Raw genomic sequence first — 15,463 nt, forward strand, 5'->3', positions numbered from 1 at the left:
TGTGCAATGACCTCAATACGTTGCAAATATCAGTAGTGATCAGACTAGTGTTCTGTGTAGCTGTGAGTGTATTGTGTCAGAGGTATGTGAATTCTAACGAGGGCAATGATGCTCGTATGGTGCATGCTTCCGTAATCAAAAGAGCCTAACTGCTTAGTGTTTCAAGAGGCAGCGGTCGAAGATTTATACCGCATACAGGGAAAGCAGGAGAACATCACCTGCAAAGTCACAGTGCGGACGAAAGGGAGAGTTGAATGATCGTGACAGATGTTCATTGAAGATGTTGTGACGATAAATAAGGGGACTGTGGTGTCACCGCCAGACACCACACTTGCTACGTGGTAGCTTTAAAGCGGCCGCGGTCCATTAGTACATGTCGGACCCGCGTGTCGCCACTGTCAGTAATTGCAGACCGAGCGCCACCACACGGCAGATCTAGAGAGACGTACTAGCACTCGCCCCAGCTGTACGACGACTTTGCTAGCGACTACACTGACGAAGCCTTTCTCTCATTTTCCGAGAGACAGTTAGAATAGCCTTCAGCTAAGTCCATGGCTACGACCTAGCAAGGCGCCATAAACCATATCTGGAGAGAGTCTCACTTGTATTATCAAGAGCGATGTACCACAAGGATGAATTAAAGTTAAGGAAACAGAAGCTCCGTACTTTTCTTTATAGCATTCATTAAGTATCCTGTTTCAGACCTCACGCCAGCCGGCGTGTGTGTACGCGTGCATTTCGGCTACTTTCGAGTGGCGTGGCTGTCTTGCAACGCCACAACAGGGACAACAGTTGCGAAAGTCACTGCGGTATTGAACGTTGCACTTGCGAAATCTGTCAGCATAAAAAAAACGAAGGGAGCTTCTTAAGAGGGAACTAAAGAGCAAGCTATAATTCCAAAGCACTAATTAGTAATGCAAATGCCCGTACCAGGAGAGTGCGGTGCCGAAGCAATAAAAACTGGATTCTGAAAGAATGTAAGGAAGCCATTTGTTCGGATGACTCTTGTTTCACATTGTTTCCAGCTTCCGGTCGGCTTTACGTCCAATGAATGAAAAATGGTGGGGGTTTCGGTGACGGTTTGGGCGAACGTTTCGGCTGACAGCTACATGCCATGGTGCAATGTTCGTTCCCAAATGAGCATGCTGCATTCCAGGACGACAATGTCCCTCTCACCACAGCTCCCATCGTGCAGTGCAGGTTTGATCAGCACGTGGGTGAATTATCGCATCTCCCCCGCCCAACATAGTAATCAAGTTAGAACAATTGGAGATACGAGTCCACAAGATCAAAGAACCAGAATCTATGTTAAATGAACAAACAGATTTTGCAACCCATAGTTATTTCACTAATTTTAAACACCTATTCTAAAGTTATTTCCTTCTTGTGGCACTTTAATAGCTATATCTTTAGCACTACGAATAAATTTATCTTTGATAACACGATGTACAAAAACATCTGTGAAGTTTTTACAAGCATGTGTGTGCAAACTCTTGAATGAAGTCACGTGTACGAAGACAACGGAGAAAAGAATGTTGGCTGGTGCTAAAACTTTAAAAACGCTTTTCTTGTATTGTGTTGTAACTTTCCACTGTTCACCTTTTCCACTATTTCACACATATTTTCCGCGTTCGACTTATGAAATTCATAACCACACATTAAACCTTTCCGTGACATGAATATGCATTTCACCTCATTCAAGAGGAGAAATGAAGCATGTGTTAAGACAAATTACACCTGATGATGGACCCACGGGGTCCGTAACGTACCGTGTACTTGATAAAACACGAACAATTGTGATTGAAAGCGTTTTTTAATTCATACCTCCAGTGCATAGTAATCGTGTCTCAGTATTATTGAGCCTTTGCGGTCTGCTTTGGAGAGAAGGGTTCTTAATCGCTATACACCTCCACCATCATTACTTGGACTTGACACAATTTTGAAAAAATAATGGTTTAATATGAAACTTCCTGGCGGATTAAAACTGTGTGTCGGATCGAGACTCGAACTCGGGACCTTTGCCTTTCGCGGACAGGTACTCTACCAACTGAGCTACCCAGGCACCCTGAAAGAAAGCATATTGCGGAGAAATGGCTTAGTCACAGCCTGGGGGATGTTTCCAGAATGAGATTGGAAGGTAGAAGACGAGGCACTGGGAGAAGTAAAGCTGTGAGGACGGGGCGTGAGTCGTGCTTGAGTAGCTCAGTTGGTAGAGCACTTGCCCGTGAAAGGCAAAGGTCCCGACTTCGAGTTTCGGTCCGGCACGAAGTTTTAATCTGCCAGGAAGTTTCATATCAGCTCATACTCAGCTGCAGAGTGAAAGTCTCATTATGGAATAGTTTAATATTACCTCGAAAAACATGCAGGACCTATAGTTGCCCATTCCGAGGCAAGTGGAAGCTGTTTTGAAAGCTAACGATTTTCCAGAACGTGTTGCGAGTTTTGGTGTTACTATATTCTGGTCGACCCCTTTACGTCCCAATAGCAGTGAAAGTTTTACGCTGCTGTAACAATGCGTGCTTTGGCGCCGGGCGCCGCCTCACCTGGCTGCACGAGCCGGACGTCGAGGATCTTGTCGACCTGGCTGTTGTAGGCCGTGATGTGGAAGACGCACTCGGGCGAGTCCTGGATGCACGTGATGTTGACAGGCACCAGGTCCTCGCTCACCTGTTGCCACTTGACGGTGCCGGCGCCGCTGGCGCTCACGTGGAATACTTCGGCCCACAGCCTGCGAACAGACGTACACAGTCCACTCAATTCATAATATTCTCCACAAACTCCAATCAGGCTTCCAAAAACATAGCACAACAACTGCATTAATGAACGTGGTGGACGACATCTAACGTGTCATGGACAGACGTGAAGATATACACTACTGGACATTAAAATTGCTTCACCAAGAAGAAATGCAGATGATAAGCGGGTATTCACTGGACAAATAAATTACACTAGAACTATCATGTGATTACATTTTCACGCAATATGGGTGCATAGAGCCTGAGAAATTAGTACCCAGAACAACCACCTCTGGCCCTAATAACGGCCTTGATACACCTCGGCAGTGAGTCCAACACAGCTTGGATGGCATGTACAGGTACAGCTGCCCATGCAGCTTCAACACTATACCACAGTTCGTCAAGAGTAGTGACTGGCGTATTGTGACGAGCCAGTTGCTCGGCCACGATTGACCAGACGTTTTCAATTGGTGAGAGATCTGGAGAATGTGCTGGCCAGGGCAGCAGTCGAACATTTTCTGTATCCAGAAAGGCCCGTATAGGACCTGCAACTTGCGGTCCTGCATTATCCTGCTGAAATGTAGCGTTTCGCAGGGATCAAATGAAGAGTAGAGCCACAGGTCGTAACACATCTGAAGTGTAACGTCCACTGTTCAGTGTGCCGTCAATGCGAACAAGAGGTGACAGAGACGTGTAACCAGTGGCACCCCATACCATCACGCCGGGTCATACGCCAGTATGGCGATGAAGAATCCACGCTTCCAATGTGCGTTCACCGCGATATCGCCAAACACGGATGCGACCATCATGATGCTGTAAACAGAACCTGGATTCATCCGAAAAAATGACGTTTTGCCATTCGTGCACCCAGGTTTGTCGTTGAGTACACCATCGCAGGTGCTTCTGTCTGTGATGCAGCGTCAAGGGTAACCGCAGCCATGGTCTCCGAGCTGATAGTCCATGCTGCTGCAAACATCGTCGAACTGTTCGTGCAGATAGTTGTCGTCTTGCAAACGTCCCCATCTGCTGACTCAGGGATTGAGACGTGGCTGCACGATCCGTTACAGCCATGCGGATAAGATGCCTGTCATCTCGACTGCTAGTGATACGAGGAGGCCGTTGGGATCCAGCACGGCGTTCCGTATTACCCTCCTGAACCCACCGATTCCATATTCTGCTAACAGTCATTGGATCTCGACCATCACGAGCAGCAATGTCGCGATACGATAAACCGCATTCGCGATAGGCTACAATCCGATCTTTATCAAAGTCGGAAACGTGATTGTACGCACTTCTCCTCCTTACACGAAGCATCACAACAACGTTTCACCAGGCAACGACAGTCAACTGCTGTTTGTGTATGAGAAATCGGTTGGAAGCTTTCCTCATGTCAACACGTTGTAGATGTCACCATCGGCGCCAGCCTTGTGTGAATGCTCTGAAAAGCTAATCATTTGCACATCACAGCATCGTCTTCCTGTCGGTTAAATTTCGCGTCTGTAGCACGTCATCTTCGTGGTGTAGCAATTTTAATGGACAGTAGTGTAATTGCACCATTGCTTGATTTCAGAAAGACTTTCGATACTACTGTTTTCTATATATTATTTAATAAAATACGTGAATTTCTAAAGTAGTACAACAATGCGGCTCGAAAGGTGCTCGTACCTCGAAAATAGACGGCAAAGAGTCGTCTGTACGTCAGAGAAATCACAAAGAGAAAAATAATTCTCTCTGGAGTCCCCTAGGATTAAATCTTTGGCCCATTGTTTTTCTGATTGTACAGGAGAGACAGTCAGGAATGATTATGTAAGGAGAGACCTGCAGGTGACATTGACTACAGAGGAGATGGTGAGTGCTTTGAGACTGAAGTGGTTCGGTCATGTGAATCGAATATACCCGACTCGAACTCCACACCAGTATTTGGAGATGGAGGTACTAGGAAGAAGACGAATTTGGCGGCCTAGATAGAAAAGGACAGGCCAGGTTAAGGAAGATCTCAAGAGGAGAAAAGTAACATGGGATGTAGTGGAGAGGGAAAAGCTGTACCATGACAGAAATCAATGGAGGCATATCGTTCACAAAGTTCCTATCCGGCTCGCCGGAAGGAAATCCTGATGATGGTTATGACTGAGTACCAGTGATATTTCACTCACGCTTCGCTTCTGTAACTATCTAATGCTGCTGGTATCTAGTTCTAGCTGATCACCAGCCCGAAGAGCATTGCTGCTGCCTTATGACAGTGTATGAATGAATGACGGTGTTTTTTCAGTATCACGATGGATATAAAACTTGGATCCTAAACCAAACGGTAAAGAGTTACAGATGATCCTCATATCACACCGAAAGCTGTTCAGCGGACATTCTTGTTAAACATTTCCCCCAATACTTCGGAAATGTATCCAGTTGTCATTTAACGAAACAGAAAAAGACTTCAGCATAATATTGGATGTACATCTAAACTGGGAAGAACAAATCCTGCAGCATGCACACTCCGTCCTGTCTACATGGAATCCAAATATTCGGAAAAATATTTCAGCCTCAAACTAAACAAAATATAATCCAGTCTTTTGTCATGCGTAACCTTTACTACTGTGCTGTAATACAACAAGGCACAAACAATAAAAACTCCAAACGACTCGAATTTACAATGAATGTTTTTAAACGATATATGTGCAATATTCGAGTGATTGGGCACACCAGTTCTTCCCATAATAATATTACATGCGATCGGGCAGACGAAGTGAACACTATGTAATGGACATGTGTCTCGACAATACCGAATACATACGATGGAAAATTTAGGCGTTGCTTTTATAGCCCTATTTGCGAATTTATATTACATTGCTGTAACTATAAGGGCCGTTGGGACTGTGTCTGCCGTTTCATCGGATTTAGAATATGATGTTCCTGACATGTGATATGACATGCAAATATGACTAATTACCATACTATAATGAATAATTTGGAAGGAAACACAGACTAATGGATATAGAACCGACATTGCAATAGGCTCCAAAAGGAAGTAAAAGGAGAATGAAATGCGAAAGTCTTATCATTCGTACACTTGTGTCACATACAATCTATAACTGAATAAAGCGAGAAAATTGTTTCATGTTCGACATCGAGAATATTATTTCCATCCATTGCGGTCTGATTTCAAGCACAAGAACGTACTGTTAACAGCGTGTACTAACGGCTCAAATCTCCTACGCTGATGCATGCAGATCATCAACGCTGACATTTCAAAAAGCACCCTGCCTAAGAGGGGGGGGGGTAGGGAGGGAGGGAGGCTTGCAGCCAACATGAACTGGAAATCATCCAGTTTTCACATATAAACTAACAAAAACCTGATGTCCACTGGTGATGCTGATCTCTGCAGGTCTGTACTGAGATTCCTAGAGCAAGTTGCTACTTGGAGCAGCTAAACACTTTCCATTTCGGCACACTGCTTCACTACATGAAAGTTTTAATTTTCTGTAGTGGTAACCCTAAATTAAACACACAGTAATTAGACTGACATTTTTTGCGCGCTTTCTAGCCACAAGCCACGTCAAAAGTATCGGTGCTTGAGGCCACGGAAATGGCGTATAGTGAGTCGGAGTGGGTCGCAATTGTATGAGAGATACAGGGCAGTGCTCAGATAATACACGAAGCTGGTAAGCAGTGGTTATCTGGCTCACTGAATGTTAACGCCAGGAGCCATGCAGATGCGACAGAGTGGCTGAAGTGAGTGATTCGATTAGGCTGTACCAAGGTTCATCCACCGAAACATCTAACTAATATCTCTGGAATGTCGCTGCTAATTTCATTTGGGTGTACCTCTTGTTACAAAAACATCTGTACAGAATGAACCGAAATCCACTAGAATAAAATTTGGAGGATATTTTATGAATATTTTGATATACCAGACACAAGGTCATCGACTGCTCGTTACATAGTTATTTTATTTCATCTGATTTCTTGCCCCATCTGTCTTTGTACCCCCACTGCACTGAAAATATCTGCACCAGACCGTAAATTTCTACAAAAATGCATTGCGGTTTTTTGGAAGCAGCTTTCTCCAGTCACTCGAGGTATCACAGTAGTAATGCCCAATTTTCCTTCGCCCTCAAGCTAGCATTAAGTTCTGTTCGGTTTCACATTATGCTTGTTTTTCCGGTAATGACGTATATTAACAATGATAGACAGCATTACGGATAGATTTATTAATGGTTTCACTAAATGAAATGGAAGAGTGGCAGAACGAGGCTATGTCGACTCATTCCCACAGCAATGTTAACGATACCACACTTTGTTTGCATCAGTCTGAGAATTTTGCAGTGCTCTGAATTTTGTATTGTATAATTCCATCCCATTGCACTATTGATAACAGAAACAACGGTAATTGGGGTGGCAAACTGAATAATCATAATTATATTACTACTCCGTAACGAGCCACGAGAGACCACAAGCACATTAAACAAAAATACTCAGAAATTATATACCAACAAACTCAGTAATTTTGTCAGTGGAGTTTCGGTTCAATCAGTATATATGAACTAATCCTTCGGTGGAGTGAGTCATCAGCGACTCAGAAAGAAGGAGCGGTAGCTCTCATGATCCGAAAAGTCTCTCCAGTGATGTCAGTGAGTGGAACGAAGTTTCTAGGGCAGGCAGCTGCAAAAGAGACCTGTACCACATGCTGAGTTAGTCACTATGGCATAGAAAATAATGCAGAAAAATACGCTATAGACATTTCATTTTGGTCAGTGTACATGTAGGTGTTTATACAGCGTTCTCAGAAACCATTCGTTCAAACTTCTATGGGAGATAGAGAACAATAGAACAAGTATATTCCTAAAAGGAACATATGGTCTCTGAAGTCAGCTTGTAATATTAGGAAACATTTTGTTAGTGGTGTTGATGTAAGCTGTTGTGTCAGTGGTGCTGACTGGGTATGTGAACTGACATTCAAATCTGCTCTGTGTATGGGTGTTTGGCTCTCCTGACTTCTTGGAAAAGCACCAGTTCGTTTACAAGCATGAAAAACGTCTTGTAAACATACCGTTTCAATCACAATGATTAACTCCTTGTGACATCAGGGAATTCAGAGGGCTTACTTATATTGAAATGGTTGATATGTATTTGTATACGGGGTTTCAAATGGGAATGGACGAGCAGCAGTGACAGAGTGTCGACGGCACTTGCCCAACTGATGTGTTTTACAACAGAAAACTTTCCAACATCAGCATCATCTACAGTGCTATGTGAAACAGGCACTTTCTGTGATGGTATGCCTGATACGGGTCGGAATCGAGCTATGCAAACTCCTAAAATGGAAGACAAGATTGTGCCACATACTGAAGACACTTCATCCACAAGTACACAACGTATTACACACATACATAGCGTCAGGTATAGGCTTTTGTGGAATGTGTGACATGACCAACAGCTTCATCCTTCCCATCTTCAGCACGTTGCACGACCACGATCTGAAGACTTTCCACAATGTTTGCAGTTTTTACAACGTTTTTACAGACTGCCTTGCACTTCTTATTTCTGGCTGAGGTCTTGTACGCTGACAAGGTATCTGTTACTTGTGAAGGCTGTTTCAGAACACACAGTTCACATGTTTGGACATATGGGAATCCTTGAGGTACCCAACCTCATGCCTATCAACAGCAACATGGTGTTCAGCACTGTTGTGAGGTATGATCTGAGAGCCAGTTTTCGAAATCGATGGGTCAGCTGAGGGAACCATACGGCCTTGTCACCCAGTTTACCTGACCTCATGTGGCTGGATTTCTTCCTCTGAGGTCATATGAAGCAGGTGGTATAGGAAACGACTGTGGAAACGAAATAAGACCATTTTGCTAGAATTTCCATCGCTGCTGATACCATTGCAGACATGCCAGGTATATTTGAAACTAAACGACAATCAATGGTTTGATTACATACCATGTGTATACAGGCCAAAGGTCATGCATTTGAGCAGGTCCTGTGAATGCCTCTATTGTAATTAGCACGCTAAACAGCTTCATGTGCAAAACGTCCTTAGCATCAGTAACTGCCACATGTACCATATGTACCATTATTAAATGTGTTTGTGTTGATGTTCCTTTCCCTCTTGTATTAATTTCTATAAACAGTTTTGGAACAGTCTGTATATTTTACTGCTGTGAGCAGCTTTTGTCACCCTAGAAAAGAATAAAATATAAAGCAAAATTAGTTCTTTACATTGCTGCATCAACACAGAAAACATTTGCTCACCTCTTGTTTCTGCTCTAGATTTGGAAAGACAACTTGCAAGAAGCTGCAGTTTTGGCCCATTAGACACTACACATTGACAGATGATGCTGTCCCACACGAAAGTGTTCAGCAGCTCACGAGTGAGTGAGTGAGGTGCAAGAATTGACTCACCTCCTTCCCTCTACTCAGGAGTAACCCCTCTCTGTGATCTTGGTTCTCTTACTACCTCCCTAGCGTTCACCAATCTCTGCTCCCCTACCACCTACCACCTACCACCTACCACTCCCCTACCATTCACCCCTCTCTGCTACCATACTGCTCACTGATCACTGCTCAAGACTCTCAGCTATCATCACTCTTGGATTGTTTACTGTTTCAGCGCGCTTTACACTTGATTTTTTCTTGGTGCTCTCTATTCGAGTCTGCCTCGCAATGGATATTGTATACACTCTGTGAGCCAGAAGTTACAACCCTAAGCTCACAAAAATAGTATGGTGGGAAATTGAGCTCCTTACTTGTGGGAATGTTTGTGTTCACAATGTATGAGCATGTTGGACATGCATAGCATATGATACCCGAGCACTTTCCTGCCCTTTCGAAGTCAGAGTTGAGTTAGTTTTGTCTCAATGAACATGCATTCTTCCCAGGCTGAATGTCTGTTTATTCTTGAAACTTACTACAAATCACAACTTTTCTTATTATGTCAGGGATACATTAGGGTAGCTTCTCCTGAAATAAGTGTGGCTAAAAAACCAAGAATATCATGCATAGTCGCTTGTTCCAGAAAAACTGGTAGTGTGAATGAATTTGAACGTTTTGGCCGATCTATGGCGTTAAGCGATGTTGCACTGGAAAATATCCGTACATCATTGCTACGTTCACTAAGAAAGTTGATACGAAATCTGTGTCGGCAAGCTGAAATGTCTTACGGGAGAGCTCACAGAGCCGCAAATACATTCAAACTCTGCCCGTATTGCTTTCACTTTGTGCGTAAGTTTCGAGAACCAGATAGAGGAGAAAGACTACATTAATATCAATGGTTTCTGCATTTTACTTGCAACAGTGCTCGAGTGTTTAATTCTGTTTCCTATTCTCATAAGGCATGGTTCTATCTACTTGGCTATGAGAACAACCACAAAGACAGACATTGGAGTTTTGAAACCTTTACATTTCCGTGAGACCCCATTCCATCACAGATTTTGCGCTAAACAATTGTAGGCTCAACTTTTTTTCGGAAGTGGTAACAGCTGTACGTTACAAGTCCACCATTATGCAATTTTTACAATAGTTAGTAGCTGATGAACGGCACTGCTAGATGCAACAAGATGGTGGAACAGCGAGCACGGCGAAAAGCTTCGGGTTAATGTTGCATAAATTCTTTGAGGGACACATCATTTCACGTAAACTGTGGCCACCTACATCCTCATATTTATCTCCCTCCGATTTTTTTCTTTGGGACATTTGAAGGATGTATATAAGAACAACGCTCACACAATCGACCAACTGAAGCACAACATCAAAGACTAAAATTTCTGTGTAACGGTAGTGATTATTCAAATGCAGCATCTAACGTGATGAACCGTGTTGAGCCGTGTGTCGTAGCACAAAGAGCGCATATACAGCATTTATTATGAGAGAATATGCATTCTGAGTTTATACATTATAAGACAGTAAATTTAAATTTCTTCAGTTTATGGATGTGTAACTACTGGCTCACCCTATATATTACATCATTAAATTTGAACTGATTGCAGAATATACACATTTGTATTAACTCTCATTGTAAGTTTCTGCTATTTAATAGACCATAGCAAGAGTAACTACATTAAATTTTCTACGCAAAATATTTTTTCAGTGTTGTAAGACTTCAGTCAATTGCACCGCCTTCTCCTAGAAGAGCTTCAAGCGATATGCATATAATTTTAGCAAACTCTATAAAAAAAGGAAAATGCCATTACTATCCTCATCAAACCTTTAGAGATGCCTAAAGTACAAGCATCATAAAGGACATTTAGGATTGAATGGGCCAAGAAACTGATCAAGACTGAAATCAACCAATGATACTTCCACAGAAATCCGGGAAATGTTTCTCGTGAATGGTCCTTTCCAAAGTCTGTGTGCACTTTAGATGAAGTTCTCGTTTACGGAATCAAAGTGAGTCTCAATCAGTTTTCAACCTGCCAATGCCATTTGGTTCCTGACCAAATCCTAATTTATTTCCCTTTGTGACAACCTCACCATCAACAGATTATCGTTTGCAACAACGCATTAGTAAACTTGTCACTGTTAGAAATCCGATTACATTAAATGAAATTATGACATTACATACATAACATTTAAAAAGGAACGGTAAAAACGCTTCGCAAAAGTTATAATTGGCAAATTCGAAAAGATTATCAAACTTTCTGACGAACAGTTATTTGATAAAATTAAAAACGTATATAAATAATATTAATTTCCATGCACTCACGAGACATCTTATAGACAAGAAGAATCAGTTAATGTTGCTCTTCCTAGGCAGCTTCCGAATTGAAGAAAGACTCACTGCAGAAAACATTTCAAATTTGGTAATGGCTGTTACCACCAAATATAATATCATGTCTTAAGTCACTGCCGTAATAACGGACAGTGCCTCAAACATGAAATCAGCTGCCATGCTCTTGAACCTTTCACGTGCCCCACGCTATGCACATCTTTAAACAACGCCATAATGGATGAGAATTCCTAAATTCTGGAGGAGTATGATGATATCATCATTCAACTCCAAGAAAGCCACAACTCTGGATCTGCAATGATTGTCGAATTAAAGATACTGACGTCATATAATTAGTACTAAGAGGAAACGTAAACAAACAAGTGATAATAACGGGAAACTGTTGTAAGGAAAGTATTACAAAATAAATTGTTTCTTTAAGAAATAGTCACAAAAGTGAACACACAAACTGGAGTCAGTCAGACTTTACAAGTGTTTTAGCTACAAAGGCATTCGAGTTCATCTGCACTGCATACTGATCTTTCCCATTATCGATCCTCACTATTATCCTGTCGTCGTTTCCGCATCCGACTATAGCCCAACTCTCGAGACCACACTGTTCAAAATCCTTAGTCTTCCTGATGTGAGATCCTCATGTATTGTCACACATGACTTGCGAGTTTTTTCTTCGCTCTGAAGATCTGAGATGTTTTTCTGTACAATACAAAATTCACTATTGTGGGTCTAGGTTTTGAAGATCATGACGTCTTATGCCCCACTCTATGAATTCTGCGCCATTAAGTGTCATCTGCAGGCCTAGTTTCTCTTGGGCATGACTGATCACAAATTCTTCTCTATTCTCTCTGTTGTTCTCAGGAATCCCGAACAGTTTGAGATTATTTCATCTCTGGTATTGTTCAAGATAATCAGATTTCACGATCATCTTCTATTCTAGTAATGATGCGCTATCGTCAGTTTCTTTCAACAATTTGTTCAGAGCAAGGACCTCGCTCGCATCCGTCTGCAGAATTTACTGTACTCTGGCTGTCACTGCCGCAGACAGCTTTATTGAGGGTCTGTACAGCGAGCCCAATGGACGCTGCGACGTTAGGGGATGCTGGGTGGTGCGGGCTTTCTCCAGACTCGCCACTGGCCACATTGTGCGTTGTTTGACGGTAATCCATTTGAAATGCAGTTATGAGTTTAGGTACTCGCCACACGATTCTCCTAATATGTGGAACAGCCAAACTGCTTAGCAACACCTAAAAAATTTGCGCCAAGTTGCGAGCCAAACTAAAGTGCGTCACTCACTCGCCGCCATCTTGCCCAGTAGTCAAGGGCACCAGACAGCTGTGGGTTAAGTGAACATTACTTCGGACCACCTACATCCGTTCATTATGTCTTCCCCGACGGCATCACCTGTCAAGCATAATAACTGTCCATATCACAAGACGAAATGCAACTAGTGGTAATTTCATAACTTAGTATTTTTCTGAGGACAGAGATGTTAGATCAGTTTTATCATGACGTTTTCCACAATCCGTGAAGTTGGGACACGATATGCAGCATGGAATGCCACTGTTAATTAACGGTAATTGCAGCAGCTTCCATCACTGGGAATGCAGAAAATACAGATGATAAATGTATTTGTTGAGGACCGTCTGTTAGGAACGTCTTTCATATTAAATATCATCATGCGAGTTGTAAGTCATGAATATTGTGCAAAGGCCCTCTATGCACTTTTCTCATCTGTCAGGGAAGTCATAGCTTTCTGCATCTACATACGTACCCTGGAAGGCAGCGTATGGTGCTTGACGGATGTACCACAACAAATCATTCCTTTCGCTGTTCCTGTCTTAAATATGGCGAAGAAAAAACAAAACGGCAATCTATATGGCCCCATTCACCGCGTAATTACTCTTTTATTTCGTCCTTAGCCGAAATTTGTATTGGCGGCAGTAGACTCGTTCTGTAGTCAGCTTCAAATACCGGTTCTCTAAACTTTCTCAGTAGTGATCCACGAAAAGAACGTCGTCTTCCCTCCAGGATTCCTATTTATGTTAACGAAGGTTTTCCGAAACACCTGTGTGTTGATCGCTTCTACCAGTAGGAAATCTTGTGGTTCGCCTCTGTGTTGCTCAACGTCTTCCTTTAATCCTACCTGGTGGGGATCCAAAACGCTCCAGTACTACTGAAGAATGGGTCGCACCAGTGATCTAGACACGGTCTCCTTTATAGATGGACCACACTTTCCCAAAAACCTCCCACTAAACCGAAGCCGACCACTCACCATCCCTATTATCGCCCTTAATCTGCTCATTCCATTTCAAATCGCCTTTCAGCTTTAAGCCTAGATATTTAATACGTTTGATTGTATCAACCAGCACACCACCAATGCTGCGTTCGAGCGTCCAAGGATTCTTTTCTCAACTCATCTGCTTTAAATAATATTTCACTATATTTAGAGTTATCTTCCATTCATCACAGCAACTTTAAACTTTACTTAAATAATCTTGTATTCTCCTACCGTCACACAATGCCGATACCTTCCCGCACCGCTATCAACAAAAAGCCGTAGACCACTGATCGTCAGTTCATTTCTGTATACACTGTGTCCAAGGAGGGATACGCAATATTCAGAGATATGACACGGACGATCATTCGAAGCAGAAATGTCTATCAAACATGGTCTCTGAAACGCCTATGCTATGAGTACTTGTTCATTTTCGCTACTGTGAAGCACATCTTTTCCACTGAACAAGTGCTCATAGGTCTTAAACTAAGCATTTTAGACCCCCTGTTCACCAAACATTTTGTTTCTTGTTTTGGTCCGTATAACATCCTCTCAAAATACGGAAAGCCAAAAGTTTACACTAAGAGATATTTGTTTCACAGTATCGAAGACGAAGAAGTGCGTATAGTTCTTAAGTGGGGGCTCTGATCTATACTGACGATAAAGAGGATTTTTTAAATATAATTTGCATCCCGGAAGTATGCAGATTATGCTTGCAAAGAGATTTTGATTGTGAAAGTATTTTTGAAGTTACAGCGTGTTGAATGGAACCATGCGCCGATCGAAATACAGACAGCTGGGGATGCTCTATGAATTAGTTCATGAAAAGTTTCGACCAGTATCCGAACTGATGTCCAATGAAGATCTGCTTAAAAGATGAAACTGTGCCAATACTCTGAATGACAGCGAGTGCTTCTCGTGTGCTTTGGAAACTGGTAGTGGGAGAAAAGCTTTGAAATAGTAGCATATACAGTCGCAGGTATAATTAACGAAAGTTATTCATCTATTCTGAAGATCATGAAAATGTTAATAATTGTCATAGGGTCGAAAAGCAAAAACTTCGCGGAGTTATTTGACAGGAAAGGTGTGGTCGCTGCGGAGCAAGGAATTTCTCGGTTTGTTAAAAGAGGTCTCATGGGAAAAAAAGCTAAAATACAGCACCAAATTCAGAACCAGAGCATCTTCGAGGTAGAAGAATGATGCCGTTATGATCCTTGGAACGCAGATTAAACCTACGATTTAAAACAGCTTAGGAGTTTAAAGGCGTTTTTCGCCAAACAAAATTTCTGTGCGAAATGCTCTTGACCCTCATCAGATTACGCGATTCATTTCACTTTGTTTACAATGAAAGATAATTAAATTCAGTGGGCTTAGCGAGAGTTTTTTTACATTAGAATTTTAAATAAACATTTGAACTTAGAAAAACATGCCACTAAAGTGACATGATTTTCAAATAGCTGCCATTTTAAGGTATTTTTCAAAACCCCATCGTGATGGTCCCAAAAATTCAATCTATTAAGGAAATTTCTATTTTTATAGGTTTCGGAAATAGACACGAATCTGTACAACGCTTCGCGTTTTGACAAGAAACGTAGCTGCCATTTTTAATTTGCTGTGAGATAAAATTATTTTTCGTACACGAATGTATGTATGATAAAGTGGTAAAACCCCCATTTTAATAGAAACAATCCTTGTATGAAAAACAATTCTATACTTAACACATTTTTTGTGCCT

General features: G+C 42.0%; 1 protein-coding gene across 1 annotated transcript in view; it reads right to left on the bottom strand.

The window, feature by feature from the left end:
• Positions 1-15,463, bottom strand: part of LOC126101405 (protein still life, isoform SIF type 1-like) — a 276,203-nt gene that overhangs the window by 215,318 nt on the left and 45,422 nt on the right. The window contains exon 2 of the mRNA XM_049912068.1: positions 2,544-2,728. Within this exon, the coding sequence (XP_049768025.1) occupies positions 2,544-2,728 (185 nt within the window). The remainder of the gene's footprint in view (positions 1-2,543; positions 2,729-15,463) is intronic.

This window comes from Schistocerca cancellata, chromosome 9 (assembly GCF_023864275.1).
Source record: "Schistocerca cancellata isolate TAMUIC-IGC-003103 chromosome 9, iqSchCanc2.1, whole genome shotgun sequence".
NCBI lineage: Eukaryota > Metazoa > Arthropoda > Insecta > Orthoptera > Acrididae > Schistocerca > Schistocerca cancellata.